Source organism: Schistocerca nitens, unplaced genomic scaffold (genome assembly GCF_023898315.1).
Source record: "Schistocerca nitens isolate TAMUIC-IGC-003100 unplaced genomic scaffold, iqSchNite1.1 HiC_scaffold_363, whole genome shotgun sequence".
Taxonomy (NCBI): domain Eukaryota; kingdom Metazoa; phylum Arthropoda; class Insecta; order Orthoptera; family Acrididae; genus Schistocerca; species Schistocerca nitens.
The window spans coordinates 5,285,356-5,300,796 of record NW_026045897.1 but is presented as its reverse complement, the minus strand read 5'-3'; the positions used below and the strand labels follow the sequence as shown (position 1 = coordinate 5,300,796).

General features: G+C 43.0%; 1 protein-coding gene across 1 annotated transcript in view; it reads right to left on the bottom strand.

The window, feature by feature from the left end:
- Positions 1-15,441, bottom strand: part of LOC126228345 (N-acetylglucosamine-1-phosphotransferase subunits alpha/beta-like) — a 163,162-nt gene that overhangs the window by 51,180 nt on the left and 96,541 nt on the right. The window contains exon 7 of the mRNA XM_049942294.1: positions 4,056-4,158. Within this exon, the coding sequence (XP_049798251.1) occupies positions 4,056-4,158 (103 nt within the window). The remainder of the gene's footprint in view (positions 1-4,055; positions 4,159-15,441) is intronic.

Here is a 15,441-nt window from a genome sequence, read left to right as displayed (position 1 = left end):
TGTATGGCCACCAGCAGGAGTTAACTTCATCTGCTTCATTTGCAACTGATCCACCATTGTGCCACCCACTCTGAATGGGGGCTCTCCTCATGGATGAGTGCAACCCAGCCTGGGCAATAGCTACGTAGCCAGTAATTCACTGCTTCGAATCCTAGTGCCCCTGTCATAACAAGCACCTACTCATTGGCATGTTTGGGGAGTTTTCAGCTCAGATAACAACAGTGTGATCCCTGCGTGGTCAGAGGCTACCACTGTGCACATACTTGACAACCCCCTTCCCCCACTCAATGGGTTTTGGGTGTATTACTGCATTAAACAGAAGGGTGCATAGATATAAAGCACAAAGGTGGCTCACACACCACATTGGGTGACCATCTCTGCACAACCCACCCCCTGGTGTATTTTGAAAATTGAAGCGTGTGCACAAATAATGCTCTACGGCACATTTTGCAGTTTTTAGGAAATCGACTAAAACTGTTAATTCTACAGAATTATTGCAAAATAATAATGTAGCAGCAGATATGTATTGTTTGTGTAAACAGACTGTTGAAAATATTTGGTTATGCTTTTTAAAATTCCACTAAGCATAGTTTTTTTGAAAATAAGTATTAAAACGGAAAAATGCATACAAATGGACATACAGCATTATTCCCAATCACTGTATTCTGTTATAATGAGAAAGTTGTCCAGATTCTAAAATTTGTAAGAAACAAAATTATAAAAAGTCACAAAATAATGTTTATTGTAAACTGATTACACTGGTCTTCAAAAAGTAAATTGAACATGAGTTTTTATCAAGTTGAGACACAAGTCTGGTTCATTAAACTGCAAGTTTTTGTTAAAAGTCCTGTACTTTGCCTCCATATATTTCATCACGTCCAAGGGATCTCTTTTCTTCTCCATATGAAGTTTTGAGACCCCACTGTACGGTGGCCGAAAACCAGAAGGCAATGGAAAACGTTTTACTTGATTTTAACAACCATGTTTTAGAATACAATGTCTTTCCCATGGGCGAAGCAAGTTGTGACTACGGCGCACACTTATACCATGAGGACCATCACTACACAGCTTCAACCAGAGTACATCATTATTTTTCAAAGCAGTGAGCTTTTTTAAAAACAACTCAATGGATCCTATGTCCTTGAAGTCTTCCATCATCATCCCCTGAATGGTCAGTTTTGAAGGATCGACAAAGGCCTCAGCAATGACATCCTTCCGTTCTGGAGGAACAATAACTCTTTGACACTTCTTTCTTTTTTTTCAATCATTGGGGAGTCTGTTGTAACTGCGACCGGGATAGTCACAGGGTAGCAACGACAGAAAGTGCGGCGGGACCCGCGGAGAGGCCCGCGAACAACAACACAACGCGAGAGGGCGGACACGACCAACGAAAGACAGAACAAATACAACAAGATTGAACAACGGAGTCACAAGGAAGGAAACACATCCACTCATACACAGAACAAGGAAGCAGGCTGTCTAATGTGAGGGAGATTAGACTGGCTGGCTGAGCGAGAGGCAGGCGCTTAAGTATGCTATCGAGGGCGCTGCTATTGGCCACTGGAACCACGTGTTCCACTGTGACGCCCTAACACCAAAGGCAAGCCAGGAGGCGTGCGCCGCCACAGCTTACGGCGCGGCGCGATGGTGCAGAAACCTCTACGGGACTTCAACGTCCATGATGTCTGGCGCGGATTCAAATTCCGTGGCGCGTGGTACCAGATCCCTCGCCCCTGAAACTTGCCCGCAGGGGTGGAAACGCACCGGACAGTGCCGAGGTGGGCGGCAGTGGGAATAGGAACTGGGTGTATCAACCGCAACTGGCGGGGAGGAAGGGACGCCTGAGGTATCCATGACAGCCGATCCAGAGACCAGGGGGGGGAAGGGAGCCACCAATCCACCCGGAGGCGGAGAGGGCCTGCGGCAGGCCCACGGGGAGACAGCAACTGGGGGCTGGGACAGTGACTCGAGGACCACGTCCGTACCTGAAGGAGGTAGGGAAAGAAGCGGCGGCGCGAGTCCCGTGGCAGCACGAGGGCGGAGCTGATTATGAAGGCGGCGCGCTCCAACCCTTTCGATGTCTGCACCAACATCACACGCAGCCCATGGGCCGAAACGACCGTGGCGGGTGTCCAACCCGCCTTGCGCCTGTACTCCTCGCGGGCCCACACAGCCGTGCCAGGGGCATACCGCTGCGAGGGCCGGGAGTGGGGTGGGAGGAGGATGGCATCAGCAAATGGAGCAGGGTCTGCGGCTGTCGCCCATGAAGGAGCTCTGCCATTTTTGTAACATATAGCATTGTTTGCGCAGAGATGTGAAAACTGCTTCTTTTCTCACGGTTTAGTGCTGCAGCTATTGCAGCAGGCGGTCGAAACTGCCATATACAACATTACTTGAGGCGATTCTACTAAATGTCAATGTGCCATACAACATTATTCATGCACATGTTACAATTAGTGGCAGGTCAAACTGAACAATGGGGATCATGTGTTTATTTAATGAAAAGTTGAAGGCTATGCTGGAAGTGCAAACTCTAGGTCCAGTCATAAACCAGGTCCAAGCAGGGTCTGCACCGAGAAAGCCATCTGATGGAGAGACAGAGAGAGAAAGGGATAGCGGAAGTATAAGCTTGCAGCATGCAAATGAAAGTAATGCTGCAAAGGCTGAGGCACTGCGGTAGCCAAGCATGTACTCACAAAACAGTTGTGAGACACCTGGAGGGAAAAGTGGACAGCAATAATAAATGCAGAACAATACTGGCAAAACATTTGACATACCGTACATATAAAAACAGGAATGAGTCATCACCTTCTGTAACAATTCGATCTACAAGTAATGTCCACAAACGTGAAAGCCCTCCCATGGAAGAAGAAGAAAACATAGGTTTCTCCCAACACAATACTAGGAGAGATACAAATTGATCATGTTGCCATTAAGTAGCCCAAAATCAAAAATAAATACTAAAGATCAAAGTAAGAAAAAGTACCAACATCTACTCGCATCACTACCTGTCAAAGATGAAAGTAAGATTCAGCTGAACAGACCAATGCCAACTTAAACAAGAAACCTAAAATCAACATGGAGACACTGAATCAGAACAAAGGTAAGTACCTCAAAAACCTGTTTAATTTGGAGATTAACAGCTGGGAAGAAATCAGAGACTCATAAAAGTATTCAAGGATTTGGCAGGCCTTATGCAAAAACAGAAGCTAGGGTGTTGGAATGAAAATTTGGATGAGGATTAAAATTCTGTAAGAATTGGAACTCTACCAAGACTGAGGAAGAATGGGAAGATGGGAAGATTTCAGAGAGAGAGAGAGAGAGAGAGAGAGGAGAAGAAGAAGAAGAAGAAGAAGAAGAAGAAGAAGAAGAAGAAACAGTAAGGACCGTAAGTTCAGAGAAGAGGAAAAATGACAAATGTTTCATAATGTCATCCACCCATCTTTCATATTTACCATCCATTTGTCTCCTTACATGCCCTATCACCTCCATGCCATTTAATAATTACATCTTTCACTCAAGGCTAGTCCCTGATTACAGTGTTTTACCTATTGCACAACCAGGTGTACACAATTCGCCAGACATCAACTTCTTGCCAATGAGCACATTAGCCTAAAATGCATAATTCATGAGTGATTTACAGGAGAATTTGAAGTTTGAACATAAATATGCCATCGAGTTTGTCTTCCTCACTCTTCACCACCACAAATATACACTACTTTCCCAATCAATATGCCATTTAAAACACACAATACAGGTACCATTTGATGTCACTGTGGTGCTAATATTGATGTAAAGAGGTTACTGATTTTAGTGTCGGCTCATTGGATACCAGGACATGATGCATGTGCAGGATATAGAGTATAATTTATCTAAATCATAACAAATAAATAGCCTGGATAACAATAGTGAACCCCCATTCTCAAAAACCAGAGCCAGATTATCCTAATCTTCTGAAAGATTACTATAAAGTACCAACACGAAGATACAACAAATATCACTTGATTATGCTGCTGCAGAATCAATAGAAGCCTATTAACTGTTGTTTATCTTACCTTCTGCCCTTTAGAATAGGTAATAAAGTCTTCTGGCCAAACTTCCTTGCCAAGCATAACATCATCATTGAAATATAAGAATTTATCTGACAAGCCAGGAATCCTGCAATCAGAATCAAAAAGAACAAGAACCACCAGGAATAATTAGGAACACATACCTATTACATTCTTGTGCTGTTACACAGAAAAAAACTAGATAAGCTTGACAAAACAGTGCTCATTAAAGTGATTCAACAAAAACCTGGCACATAATGTGCCAAGTTGCTTGCATCTAACATGCAAGGTCTAATTGGTCCAAGATAAACAAATGAGATGTTGCCCATTGAAGTAATGTCAAGTCATCAACAGGCACATAAAGTGCACCCACACATGCACACATGTAAGGCTACACCGTGCTGGCCGAATACACTCTACCGGGACTGCTGTTCTGCAGCTTGACTAAGGTGGAAGGTTGTATCAGGTGGAGTCGGTACAGGAAGACGAGATGGGGTGCAGGATGGGTTCAGGAAGGGAGGCTGATGAAAGGAGTGGACTGGGAGCGTGTGATAGAACAGAGGAAGGAGAGACTTGCAGGGAGGAGGGTGTTGGTGCAGAATGAGTGAAGTTAGGGTCCTGGGGCAATGGGGATAGGGGAGCAGGGCAGTGTATAGCGGACATCGAGGCCCAATAGATTACGGGAACAGAGGATGTATTGTGAGGACGAATCCCACGTACATAGTTTGGAGAAGCTGGTGTCTAGCGATAGTATCCAGAAGGCAAGGGTCCTGAAGCAGCCACTGAAATCGAGTGCCAGGTGCAAGACATGTCAGGTACACCCACCTAGCACCCTACCCTTTTTCAGATCTACCACAGGCTTATCCTACCCCATTACAGGAAGGGACACCCATGAAAAAGCAGTCATGTACCAGCTTTGCTGCAGCTACTGAAGTTTTCAGTCTTGTTTATGTGCCTGTTGACAACTCAACACCTTTACTGTTAGACGAGTTGTTACATTTACTCCAGTTTATTGCTTTTTGTGAAGACTTCTCTTTATCATACTCATTCAGAAGAACATCAGCACAGATTCACTAGTTTAAACGTTGAGACATAAATTGTATTTATCTACAGCTGCAATGCACTCTCACCTGAGAGCGGCACTGCCCATCTCCTTAATTCATGAAAATGTTTCTATATCTCAGGACTTTCCACAAGTAGGTGTCACATAGCATGAAGGACTGGCAACCTCTTCAAAACCATCATTAGTTGCCTCTAAGTTGTATCATATTCTCTGTTAGAAGTCATCATCATCATCATCATCATCATCATCATCTTTGACAGTTTCCAGCCTCTGGCCAGGTCTGTATGGACCATAGGCCTCTCCATCGACTACCATCTTGCCACCATCTCTCCATCTTCACCTTGGTCCAGTCTTCTCCTTTCGTCTGGACACATTCCTCTACTCCTTTCAGCCATCTGTCTCTCGGTCTTCCTCTTTGTCTCTTCCAGTTTCATCTTGTGTATCCTCCTGGGTATCCTCTTCTCCTCCATTCTCTTAATGTGTCCATACCATCTCAGCCTTGTTAGAAGTATTGCATTTGAATTCAATCTCAGTTGTCTATTTTATAATCTAACACTAATAAGTTAATATATGGGCAAACATTCCTACAATTTTCAAACTGTATTTTGTTCTGTTTCTCCCACCTGTGTTCCACTGAAGTGGTTTGATCCTTTCTCCCACCTGTGTTCCACTGAAGTTGTTTGATCCAACCCACTTTGTTTTATGTGATGCATGTGTTGTTTTCAAATCAGTCCTCAGCAATAAGTGTATTGTTTATCCAAAGATACTGCCATATTAACAGTCATTCTTTAACAACTGTACCTGAAAGTGTGTACAATACTCGACTTCCTACAAATATTTTTCTTGAACACCTCTCATATATTCAAGGTCAGGATTCTTATGGACCATTGTCAGATAAAGGTTCCATCTTTTATGCAAAAACATTTCTCTCTCTCTCTCTCTCTCTCTCTCTCTCTCTCTCTCTTTCTCTCTCTCATTACCCAAACATGTTTTGGCACCTCTGTGCCATCAGCAGTGGGTTTTCTTTATTGCTAATGTGATTTTACATTACATAGTTTTGCAGGACCATCTGTACAGTGTCCTGCACGGGTAGCTTGTTATGTTTTGTTGAGACTGATCCTCCTCCTATTATGTTCTGTGAGCACTGAATACACATTGTGTACGTATTTGTATAATTGTGTGTGCATTTGTGTAATTTTGGTTTTAGAAATGCCTTTTCACTTCACTGAAATTACACAACAGTCAATAATGTTATTTTTATGTGTGCAACACAGTTTATTTGAGGACAGGATGATTAAAACTGTTTTATTCTAGTATCAATTTTTGGGCACTAGTTTTGTATACAAAATGTGGCTACCGATTATTTTCTGCTGAACTAGCATATTTAAGAAATGTAGTCTGGCATATCTCTCCACCGAAGCAGTAAGACTTCTTGTAACCCAGTAGTATTGTACCCTGAAGCTATATCAAGAAACAGTAAAGATGATGAGCAAATTGGTATGGAGTTGACTGTCTGTTCTTCATAATGCTCAGTGAGTAAATTTACCATGCTTGGGAAGCGTAAATACCATTCTTGTAATTTTGCATATTTTCAGCCCAATTCTGAAAAGTTCTGGACTCTGTTGCTTCATCCACTTCACCTGTAAAAGGATACAATATCAATTCCAATAATACATATTTTTACTGCTGATGAAAATGGTGGTAACAGCTAGTGAAAACTTAAGAATCTTATTCACTTTGATGTTCTTTGAAAATAGGGAACATTTTAGTCAGGACTGTCACCACCAAAGTTTCCAGAAACCATAAAAGTCACAGGGACAACACACACCTTGATACTATAAATGGCAACGATTTTAGTAACTGATGTTCCTGGTAATTACATAAAAATCACTGCAAGTACTAGAGCAATTTTGAAGTTATTGTGAGCAGAAAAATGAGCTTCTGAAAAAGCACTGAATCGGAGATGTCTTTCTGCATCTACATGACTACTCTGCAATTTACAATTAAGTGCCTGGCAGAGTGTTCATCAAATCACCTTCATGTTATTTCTCTACTGTGTTCCACTCTCAAACAGTGCACACGAAAAACAAACATTTAAATCTTTCAATGCAAGATCTGATTTCTCTTGTTTTATTACAATGATCATATAGGTGGGCTCAACAAAATATTTTCACATTTGGTGGAGAAAATTGGTGATTAAAATTTCGAGTAAAGATGATGCAGCAATGAAGAACGCCTTTGTTTTAATGACTGCCACCCCAACTTGTGTTGTCATATCCGTGGAACTCTCTCCCCTATTTTACAATAATACAAAACATGGTTTACAAATAATACAAAACATGGTTCCCCCATGAACCATGGACCTTGCCGTTGGTGGGGAGGCTTGCGTGCCTCAGCGATACAGATGGCCGTACCGTAGGTGCAACCACAACGGAGGGGTATCTGTTGAGAGGCCAGACAAACATGTGGTTCCTGAAGAGGGGCAGCAGCCCTTTCAGTAGTTGCAGGGGCAACAGTCTGGATGATTGACTGATCTGGCCTTGTAACATTAACCAAAACGGCCTTGCTGTGCTGGTACTGCGAACGGCTGAAAGCAAGGGGAAACTACAGCCGAAATTTTTCCCGAGGACATGCAGCATTACTGTATGATTAAATGATGATGGCGTCCTCTTGGGTAAAATATTCCGGAGGTAAAATAGTCCCCCTTTCGGATCTCCGGGCGAGGACTACTCAAGAGGACGTCGTTATCAGGAGAAAGAAAACTGGCATTCTACGGATCGGAGCGTGGAATGTCAGATCCCTTAATCGGGCAGGTAGGTTAGAAAATTTGAAAAGGGAAATGATTAGGTTAAAGTTAGATATAATGGGAATTAGTGAAGTTCGGTGGCAGGAGGAACAAGACTTTTGGTCAGGTGATTACAGGGTTATAAATACAAAATCAAATAGGGGTAATGCAGGAGTAGGTTTAATAATGAATAAAAAAATAGGAGTGCGGGTTAGCTACTACAAACAGCATAGTGAACGCATTATTGTGGCCAAGATAGACACAAAGCCCATGCCTACTACAGTAGTACAAGTTTATATGCCAACTAGCTCTGCAGATGATGAAGAAATTGATGAAATGTATGACGAGATAAAAGAAATTATTCAGGTAGTGAAGGGAGATGAAAATTTAATAGTCATGGGTGACTGGAATTCGTCAGTAGGAAAAGGGAGAGAAGGAAACATAGTAGGTGAATATGGATTGGGGGGAAGAAATGAAAGAGGAAGCCGCCTTGTAGAATTTTGCACAGAGCATAGCTTAATCATAGCTAACACTTGGTTCAAGAACCATAAAAGAAGGTTATATACCTGGAAGAATCCTGGACATACTAAAAGGTATCAGATAGATTATATAATGGTAAGACAGAGATTTAGGAACCAGATTTTAAATTGTAAGACATTTCCAGGGGCAGATGTGGATTCTGACCACAATCTATTGGTTATGAACTGCAGATTGAAACTGAAGAAACTGCAAAAAGGTGGGAATTTAAGGAGATGGGACCTAGATAAACTGAAAGAACCAGAGGTTGTAGAGAGTTTCAGGGAGAGCATAAGGGAACAATTGACAGGAATGGGGGAAAGAAATACAGTAGAAGAAGAATGGGTAGCTCTGAGGGATGAAGTTGTGAAGGCAGCAGAGGATCAAGTAGGTAATAAGACGAGGGCTAATAGAAATCCTTGGGTAACAGAAGAAATATTGAATTTAATTTATGAAAGGAGAAAATATAAAAATGCAGTAAATGAAGCAGGCAAAAAGGAATACAAACGTCTCAAAAATGAGATTGACAGAAAGTGCAAAATGGCTAAGCAGGGATGGATAGAGGACAAATGTAAGGATGTAGAGGCTTGTCTCACTAGGGGTAAGATAGATACTGCCTACAGGAAAATTAAAGAGACCTTTGGAGAGAAGAGAACCACTTGTATGAATATCAAGAGCTCAGATGGCAACCCAGTTCTAAGCAAAGAAGGGAAGGCAGAAAGGTGGAAGGAGTATATAGAGGGTTTATACAAGGGCGATGTACTTGAGGACAATATTATGGAAATGGAAGAGGATGTAGATGAAGATGAAATGGGAGATAAGATATTGCGTGAAGAGTTTGACAGAGCACTGAAAGACCTGAGTCGAAACAAGGCACTGGGAGTAGACAACATTCCATTAGAACTACTGATGGCCTTGGGAAAGCCAGTCATGACAAAACTCTACCATCTGGTGAGCAAGATGTATGAGACAGGCGAAATACCCACAGACTTCAAGAAGAATATAATAATTCCAATCCCAAAGAAAGCAGGTGTTGACAGATGTGAAATTACCGAACTATCAGTTTAATAAGTCACAGCTGCAAAATACTAACGCGAATTCTTTACAGACGAATGGAAAAACTGGTAGAAGCGGACCTCGGGGAAGATCAGTTTGGATTCCGTAGAAATGTTGGAACACGTGAGGCAATACTAACCTTACGACTTATCTTAGAAGAAAGATTAAGAAAAGGCAAACCTACGTTTCTAGCATTTGTAGACTTAGAGAAAGCTTTTGACAACGTTAACTGGAATACTCTCTTTCAGATTCTGAAGGTGGCAGGGGTAAAATACAAGGAGCGAAAGGCTATTTACAATTTGTACAGAAACCAGATGGCAGTTATAAGAGTCGAGGGGCATGAAAGGGAAACAGTGGTTGGAAAAGGAGTGAGACAGGGTTGTAGCCTCTCCCCGATGTTATTCAATCTGTAAATTGAGCAAGCAGTAAAGGAAACAAAAGAAAAATTCGGAGTAGGTATTAAAATTCATGGAGAAGAAGTAAAAACTTTGAGGTTCGCCGATGACATTGTAATTCTGTCAGAGACAGTAAAGGACTTGGAAGAGCAGTTGAACGGAATGGACAGTGTCTTGAAAGGAGGATATAAGATGAACATCAACGAAAGCAAAACGAAGATAATGGAATGTAGTCAAATTAAATCGGGTGATGCAGAGGGGATTAGATTAGGAAATGAGACACTTAAAGTAGTAAAGGAGTTTTGCTATTTAGGGAGTAAAATAACTGATGATGGTCGAAGTAGAGAGGATATAAAATGTAGACTGGCAATGGCAAGGAAATCGTTTTTGAAGAAGAGAAATTTGTTAACATCGAGTATAGATTTAAGTGTCACGAAGTCTTTTCTGAAAGTATTTGTATGGAGTGTAGCCATGTATGGAAGTGAAACATGGACGATAACCAGTTTGGACAAGAAGAGAATAGAAGCTTTCGAAATGTGGTGCAACAGAAGAATGCTGAAGATAAGGTGGGTAGATCACGTAACTAATGAGGAGGTATTGAATAGGATTGGGGAGAAGAGAAGTTTGTGGCACAACTTGACTAGAAGAAGGGATCAGTTGGTAGGACATGTTTTGAGGCATCAAGGGATCACAAATTTAGCATTGGAGGGCAGCGTGGAGGGTAAAAATCGTAGAGGGAGACCAAGAGATCAATACACTAAGCAGATACAGAAGGATGTAGGTTGCAGTAGGTACTGGGAGATGAAGAAGCTTGCACAGGATAGAGTAGCATGGAGAGCTGCATCAAACCAGTCTCAGGACTGAAGACCACAACAACAACAACAAAACAAGCTGTCCTCCTTTGAAATTTTTCATTGTCCTCTGTCAGTCCTCTCCGATGCAGATTCCACACTGCACACCAATACTCCAGAAGAGGACAGACAAGCACACAGTGGTAGACTAGTAGACTCCCTAAGTATTTAAGAGAATTCAAAGTCTTTAGATTTGTGTCATTTATTGTGAAACCAAAACTTAGTAGATTCCTTCTAGTATTATGTACATGGCTTCATACTTTTCATTATTTATAGTAAATTACCACTTTCTGCAACATACAGATATCTTGTCTAAATTGTTTTGTAATTGGTTTCAATCATCTGCTGACTTTTACAAGACAGTAAATGACATCATCATCCGCAAACAATTTAAGGGGACTGCTCAGATTGTCCCCTAAATTGTGTATATAGATTAAGAACAACATAATGCCCATAACACTATTGGGAATGCCTGATATCTCTTCTGTTTTACTGGATGACTTTCTGTCAATTACCACAAACTTCTGAAGTATTCTATGCTAAAATATGTTGTTCTCATTGTAGGCTTCATGTTGGCTAATAATAGTGCTTTCACATTCAGTCAATTACACAATCAGTAAGTGAGCAAGTCAAGGGAAAAGATTTTCAGCTCTAATGCAAAGAAGGCCAGATGTCAACCATTGCCTCTCACTGGAAGTGCATGATGGTAGCCTGCTGAAGGAGGGCTACAGTCTGGGACTGTAGTTGCTATGATATCTTCACAAATTTCAAGGCAGTCATCAAAATCAGTGGTAGCCCATACCATCTGTGAGCTACTGTCTGCTTTGCTGTTATATAACAGCTGCTTCACATGGAGCTCTGTGCCTCCCTTTTTGCACTAGGTACAATAACATGAAACTGCCCAGAGGTGATACAAGATCTGTAGTATAACAACGTTAAAATCTCAAGGGCTGCACGATAAGTCACAGTTGACAGCACGGCATTGGCTCAGGACAGGGGGCTCACATCAGCCTAGATACAGGCAAGCGTAGACATCAGTGACATCGACGGTGCCAGTTTCGAGTTGGGGTGTGCAGCCGGTGCTGTAATCTGGCACCCGAGTCCGAAGGTGGAACCTCTAGTGTCGATCCACACGTCTGCAGCTATCGAGCCTTAGCTCAGTGCTTTGAATAGTATCTGCAGTGTCCTGGAGTGGTCACACACTTGCAGCCAGCACTCGTATAGATCTAGAGTGAGGTGGACCGCGAAGGTAGTGGTAACTGTGGGTTTACCGGAGTCAGGTACAGGGCGACTCGCAGAGCAACCAGCTGTAGCACTTCCGACTGAATTCTGTCAGGTCCGGATGCCTTCCCTTTCCTTTGCTTCTTAATGGCTGAAGCTGCTACCTCTTGTGCAAAGGGAGGAGTCTATACAGCAAAAATTCCACGGTGTGCCACCATCCTCGTGTCATTTCACCACTGTCCTAACTCAATGTTGACAATACTAATGGTCAGTTTGTTTTGTTTTGTTTTAGGGCGTCAAAACAACTAGGATCATACGCACGCATGTCAAAACCGTAAAACACAGAGACAAAAAAAGGAGTTAAAAACTACCACATGTTAAGCCCAATCGATGGAAGGAAAGGCAGCTAAATACAGGGACTTGGAGAAAGGGCCATAAAATACGCCATAGAGACAATGGAGCTCCTAAGTAAAGATTAAATGTCCTTCACCATATTGTTACGACAGATAAAAAGTGAAATGCGGTCAACAGCTCGTGCGCCATTTGCTAAAATGGCCGATAACTCAGACGGCAAACATAAATGAGAACGTAAGTGGTTAAAAATAGGGCATTCCTTCAGAAAATGGCGAACAGTCAAAGATTGAGGGCAATGAGCAAAAAGTAGTAGGGGATCACTACTTAAAAATGGCGACAGTTAAAAAGACAGTACCAAATACGCAATATAAATAAAATGATCTACCTGCAGCGAGAGGGAAAGCCACTGGGAGAGGTTTACTTCCCCGGAGCTTGTTCCAGCGAAGGGAGGACCAGTGGTGATTCCAAAGTGACACCACCTACTGACAGACAACAACACAAGACCACATCAGAGGGAAAAGAAGAACTGCAGCCTCGGCAGCAGTGTCAGCGAGCTCATTTCCCATCCGACCGATGTGATTAGAGACCCACAAAAACATCGCAGTGGCTCTGGCAAGAGTGAGCAAGTGAAAGCTTTCCTGGACTCACTGCACTAATGGGTGGACGGTGTGGAGAACATAGAGGCTCTGAAGGACGCACAGAGTCAGAGCAGATGACACAATTCACCAGATGTACTGCGTGGCCTCGTGCAGAGCAAAGAGCTCCGCTGTAAATACCGAACAGTGTTCCAGATGCCGATACTGAAAACTGATGGTGCTAATGACAAAGGCACACCCGACACCTGACCAGTCCAAGAGCCATCAGTGTACACAAAGGAACTATCGTAAAGTTCCGTCTGAAGGTCAAGAAACTTACAGTGATAGACCGAGGCTGGAGTAGTGTCCTTAGGAAGCAAATGAAGTCCGAGGTAAACACGGGCTGCCGCCTAAAGCCAAGGTGGTGAAGGGTTCACACCCATCAGGAAAGTGGCAGGTAGCATGAAGTTAAGCTGCCGAAGCAATAGCTGGAAGTGAACTCTGGGTGTAACAGAAGATGGACGCGCCCCACACTGGTGATCAAAGGTGTCATCGAAGGAAGAGGCGTAGGATAGGTGGCCAGGTTCGGCAGACAAGCAGCTAGCATATCTGCTGAGCAGAAAATTATGGCAATATGACAGCAGTAGTTTGGCAGCTTCTGCATACAGACTATCAAGCGGGCTAATGTAAAAGGCACCAGTGGTTAAACAGACGCCACGATGGTGGATTACATTGAGACAGCATAAGAGGTACGGACAAGCAGATGCATAAATGAAACAACCATTGTCTAGTTTTGAACGGACAAGGGCCTGGTACAAACACAGGAGGGTCAATCGATCTTCTCCCCAGGAAGTACCACCGAGGACATGTAGGACATTGAAGGACCGCCTCCAGCGGGCTGTCAGGTAAGACACGTGTAGGGACCAAGAAAGTTTCCTATCGAGCATGAGCCCCAGGAATTTCAAAGTTTCAACAAACAGAAGAGTAACAGGCCCAAGATGTAAAGACGGTGGAATAAATGAAATCGTGCCACCAGAAATTCATACAAAAGGTTTTGTTAGTGGAAAAGCGAAAGCCATTGTCAATGCTCCATGAGTAAAGACGATCAAGACAACACTGAAGACACCGCTCAAGGACAGAAGTCTGTGGAGAACTGCAATAGATGGCAAAATCATCAACAAAAAGAGAGCCGGAGATGCCTGGTGCGAGACAGGCCATAATAGGGTTAATGATGAGAGCAAAGAGGATAACACTCAGGAATGAACCCTAAGGCACACCATTTTCCTGGATAAAGGTCTCCGAGAAGGCAGAACACATACGTACCTTGAAAACTCTGTCTTTTAAAAGTTCCTGAAGGGTACGCGGCATGCAGCCTCGGAAGCTCAGCGTTTAGAGAATACAGAGGATACCAGTCCTCCAGCAGATGTCGTAGGGTTTCTCCTAATCGAAAAACACAACCACAGTCTGGGATTTCCACAGAAAACCATTCGTGAGATGGGTGGACAAAGAAACGAGATGGTCAAATGCAGAAAGGTGTGCTCCAAATCCACACTGTGCAGTAGTTAATAAATTGCAAGACTCGAGCCACCATACTAGCCGGGCATGGATCATTTGTTCCAGCACCTTACAAACACAGCTGGTGAGAGAAATAAGGCAGTAGCTAGAACGTAGGTGTTTGTCCTTACTGGACTCAGGTAGGAGAATGACAGTGGCTTCACACCTGCACCTGAGAAACACGCCCTCTGCCCAGATGCGGTTGTACATATGAAGGAGAAAGTGCTTGGTCGCAAGAGAGAGGTGCTGCAATATCTGAATGTGAACATCATCTGGCCCTGAGGCAGAGGTCCGGGATGAAGTTAAGAGTATGATCTAGCTCCCCACAGCAAAAGCTGCATTGCAGCACTCACAATTCTGACAAGGGAACCTCCCCATCGCACCCCCTGAGATTTAATTATAAGTTGGCACAGTGGATGGGCCTTGAAAAACTGAACACAGATCAATCGAGAAAACAGGAAGAAGTTGTGTGGAACTATGAAAAAAATAAGAAAAATATACAAACTGAGTAGTCCATGCGCAAAATATACAACAAGGAGCATGTGATCTCAGGAGCGCCGTGGTCCCGTTGTTAGCGCGAGCAGCTGTGGAGCGAGAGATCCTGGGTTCAAGTCTTCCCTCGAGTGAAAAGTTTACTTTATTTTCGCAAAGTTATGATCTGTCTGTTCGTTCTTTGACGTCTCTGTTCACTGAAATAAGTTTAGTGTCTGTGTTTTGCGACCGTACCGCAAAACCGTGCTGTTAGTAGACGAAAGGACCTGCCTCTCCAATGGGAACCGAAAACATTTGATCGCAAGGTCATAGGTCAACCGATTCCTCCACAGGAAAATACGTCTGATTAATTCTATACGACACTGGTGACAGCATGTGGGTCACATGATAGGAATATGTTGTCGACCCACCTAACTTGTACACTTGGCGAATGGGTACCTTGCCCGATTTAGGTTTTCTTGTGGATATGATAATCAGTCCCAAAAAAGTGATGAAAACATAAGAGTTTGTCGCATAAACTGCAACAAATG